A 4,230-nucleotide genomic window follows, 5' to 3' on the forward strand; every position below is an offset into this window, starting at 1 on the left:
ACCCCTAAACCTACCCCTCACAGGAAACTTTCTGCATTTTTAGATTTTCAAAAAACTTCATTCTGTGTGATTTATTAGCTTGTTTACCCGTGGAGACCTCAATTTAGGTCCCCACCGTGACACGAGTCCCCATGAGTCTGTGTGTATTCAGGTTTAAGTCCCCATCAGAATAGAAAAACAGGTACACACATACACACACACACTCCCTCACACACACACACACACACAGCTTCCTGGGGTTAAAGGCGCTGTGTTAGATGGGTGGGCGTTGACGAGGTGACACGTGGGGCACCATGCCATGCTGAGCGGTTCATGCCAAGCGACCAACCACATAAAACCCCACCTACCTGCCCACTGTCCCCAACCAATGGGCTGCTTCTGTCTACCTGTCTATCTGGAAACCAACCAATTACAGCGTCACAATGCAAAGAAAGAACAGACGTCCCCTTCACATAGCGTGACCTGTACTCAACGCACTGTCAGATGCTATGATTATCAAGGCTGTGATTATGAGATTAATGTATTATATCAGATTATTTACAGAGTCTTATATAAGCAGGTATTTCTACATCACGTGACCGTTGGTTGTTTCTCTGTCTGCTCACCTGTGGACAGCTGACTGTGGGACCTCCGCCGGGTTGTGGGGGTTTTAGAGTTGGAGGAGAGGGTTGAACCTGCGCTGCTGGCCCTTGAGATGGGGAGCGGCACAGGGGTCACGGGAGGAGAGTCCAGCTACGTTAGAAAAAGATTATTTTGAAAATTTTGTCCTGCATTTATAGAACCCTATGAAAAGTTTTATTTTTTTCCCAAATTACTTTTTTTTTCTTTTTCGTTATACAATTTAACAATTTATTAAAAGTTTATAATCAAATTTATTTTATTTTCCGTAAATTCCATTTTTTCTCTCCCAAATTATGTTTTCCATAAAATTTTAATAAGTAATCTGTAATAATCAAAAAGCATGTCTAATTAATTGAAATCATGAAACATAAAATTTAACAATTTAGCAAAAAGTTAATAAAAAATACATATTAGGTGGTTTAATTAATAGCTTAATTAACTTTTAATAACCAGAAAGCATGTCAAATAAACGAAATTCTGGATTTATAATATATGATACACAATTATCATAAAAACAGCATAAAACATTAAAGTATTATAAAACTATTAAAATATTACATTTAATTGATTAATCTTTTAACATGTAAATTAAATGGCAAAAAAAAAAAAAAAGAATTCAAACAAAATGTTGTACGGCAGAGGTTTACTTTCATCATGGGGCCCTACATTTGTCACTTATTTAGACAAATTTGTGTTGCCTATGTGAGAACCATACATTTTCCAAAGTAATTTCTTTCATTTTAAAACGCGCAAATCACATTATAAAACATGAACAGGAGCTGAAGAAAAGGAATAACGAGTGTATTGATTAGTGTATTATTGAATGAGGCCACTGCGATCTAAAAGATATTATTGATCTTAGACATGCACAATGAGGATGTGTGTGTTTGTGATGGTGTACCTCCACGCTGTCATGAGTTGGAGAGGAGGATGTTGAGGAGTTCTCCGCTTGGCGGCGTGAGGAAGACGAGGGCCCGATCTCAACAGTCCGAACACGCTGAGCGAACTTCAGAGAGCAAACCGACTCACTGACGTTACTCTCTAGAGGAGACACCTGAGATACAGAGAGAAGAATCTCATCGGAGGGAATAATAAACTGCAAACAAAACTAACATGATGTAGGTAGAAAATTCTGTAAACTTGTGATGAGAATCAAAAGGAATTTAAGTACTGTGGTTCCACAATTCAGAAACCACTTTGTTATGATTCCATTAATGATTAAAACACACACACACACACACACACCAAAAAAACAATGAAGGTGTGTTTATGTCAGAATCACTGTAATTACGAGAATCTGACTCTGGATAAAGCACTCACATCCTTGTAATTACAACTTGTAAAATTTTCCAAATGATCAAGATTTTGAGGCGTTATGTGGAAACACTCAAAATGGCAGTGAAAAACACTCAAAATTCAGCAGTATTCAACAGTATTTCTGTTCGATAAAACCTATATTTGGTTACAGTCAATGCCTTATAATACAAAATTAAGACTGAAATAGATTAATTTTGGAGTTAACAGTGTTACCGTAGAAACACAGAATTCGGAGTAGAACATCCCAGGTTGTCATCTAGTAATTATGGTAATACCGGCATGTCGTGAGTTTTTCAGCTACTGGTAAATTGTGCATAAAATGACCAGGCACATTTATTGGGAAATTAAATATGTTTTGATTTCATTTCACCTTTAATACAACAGACTTTTTGATTCCATTAGTCCACAACAAAGTTGTTTAGAATAAGAGGTGATTTCTGTGGCGATTAGCATAAATCAACAGGAGCACAAACTGCTTAAAATACCTGGTCTGCTCGTGCTGTACCAAGTACAGTCTTTATCCCTAAATCCATTCTAATCCACTCAAAATGTGTCGAGGTTTAAAGTAAGCCTCTCTCCATTATAACCCTGCTGACCCAGTGATCCAGAGAGCACTCACACACCTGCACCATCATGAGGGTCTTGCTGTCTCCGCTGAGCGAGTCCTGCAGTAGGTACGTGAGGCGGGAGTTCCTGAAGGGCACATGCGAGTGTTTGGAGCGCAGGGCGTTGATGACGTCGCCCAGCGCAGACAGTGATTTGTTGATACACTGAGCCTCGCGCAGACGGCTGCCCTCGGCGCCGGATTTGGCAATCCGCTCGGAACCAGCCAGATCCACCAGATTGAGCTTACCTGCAAAAATGAGGACAAAAAGTGAAGGTTTCATATTTGCATTTGAATGATTTACTGTTTAAACGAACATGGTGTGTACCTGAGGTGCGGTGGCCCGTGGAAGAGTTGAAACCCGCCACTGTGATAATAAGGAGGGCATGAGAGCGAGAGCTGTGCTCGTTTAGATTAGTGCACGCTGTCGCCCTGTTCATGTGACCCAGGTCAAACACCTGCAGGGTCAAAGGTCAGCGATTACAAACAATGAATTAAACTGAAATGGGTTGATGCTCGTCTATATGACAGACCTGGCATCAGAACACTGATTATTGAACACATCTACTTTCACTAAATAACTTCAAAAATGTCACTATTTTACAGTGCCTGTGTTATACTATAGTAATAACAGTAAATTATGCATAATTACAAGCAACTAACCTTAAACCAAACCCTAATCCCATAGTAAGTACATGTTGCTAATTAATATTACTCAGTATTTAATTGTATAATTACACTGTAACAAGGACACATTAACCCTGTAATATCTGAAATAATAACAAAAATATAATTTTTAAAAAATGTTTGAAAGGAAACACTTTCTCAAAAGCCTGATGTATGTTTGATACTCACGTTTTAACATGATTTTTGATAATATAACAAAGTTATGCTTACTATACATTTACTTTATAAAAATCATTAAGCCTGAAGGTACACATACTAAAATGCCTTTTATAATATGTCAGATGAAGGCATATAGTAGATTGTGTACAACAGATTTTTCAGCAAAGTTTTGATAATTTAGAGGCCTTAGAAATTTGCATATCCAATATGACACAACACATTTAAAATATAAAGTATACTTTAAGTAGTAAAAATGTACTTTTTTCACAGTTTTCTGAGCAATGGATATGCTTTACTATAATAAGACAAACTGACCTAACAAGGAAACTTTTTTTTTTGTTGCTTTTTCCATTAAAATTTAATCTAAGGTGGTGATATTCGTTCATGAAGCTGGCTCTAAAGTGTGAAGTGATGACAGGTAGCATAACTCTGGTTGGATGCTGTGAGCATCACCTTGTTAATATCCTCCACGCTCTCGACGGTGAACTCGGTGAGTCCTGGCACGTACAGCTGTCCACTGCCATCTGGACACATCTTTATATCCAGCTTCTCATTGGGATTGTCGCCCAACAGGTTCCTGTTGGAATCGGATAAAGACAAATTAATTCATTTTATCTGTTGACATTAAGGAATGCGCAAAACTTAAAGGGGTCATATGACGCGATTTCAAGTTTTCCTTTCTCTTTGGAGTGTTACAAGCTGTTCGTGCATAGATAAGATTCCTAAAGTTGCAAAGACTAAAGTCTCAAACCCAAAGAGATATTCCAAGCCCTCCTAAAACGCCTCGTTCTAACACGCCCCCACATGTCTACGTCACTATGTGGGAAGATTTGCATAACGCC

The 4,230-nt window shown here is 38.3% G+C and overlaps 1 protein-coding gene across 5 annotated transcripts in view; it reads right to left on the reverse strand.

Moving 5' to 3' along the window:
- Positions 1-200: 200 nt before the first annotated feature.
- The window catches only part of kifc3 (kinesin family member C3), a 42,634-nt gene continuing 38,604 nt past the window's right edge, over positions 201-4,230 (reverse strand). For 3 of the 5 annotated variants that reach the window (XM_016575710.1, XM_016575711.1, XM_016575709.1), the window contains exons 18-23: positions 3,842-3,965; positions 2,871-3,000; positions 2,562-2,791; positions 1,523-1,675; positions 606-732; positions 202-394 (exon numbers count right to left, since the gene is read on the reverse strand). In XM_016575710.1, the coding sequence (XP_016431196.1) occupies positions 240-394; positions 606-732; positions 1,523-1,675; positions 2,562-2,791; positions 2,871-3,000; positions 3,842-3,965 (919 nt within the window). In that variant the 3' untranslated portion in view covers positions 202-239. Of the gene's footprint in view, positions 395-605; positions 733-1,522; positions 1,676-2,561; positions 2,792-2,870; positions 3,001-3,841; positions 3,966-4,230 lie in introns of all 5 variants that reach the window. The other 2 variants (XM_016575708.1, XM_016575712.1) reach the window with 1 other exon arrangement.

This window comes from Sinocyclocheilus rhinocerous, unplaced genomic scaffold (assembly GCF_001515625.1).
Source record: "Sinocyclocheilus rhinocerous isolate Xijiao unplaced genomic scaffold, SAMN03320098_v1.1 scaffold82, whole genome shotgun sequence".
In the NCBI taxonomy this organism is placed as follows: Eukaryota; Metazoa; Chordata; class Actinopteri; order Cypriniformes; family Cyprinidae; genus Sinocyclocheilus; species Sinocyclocheilus rhinocerous.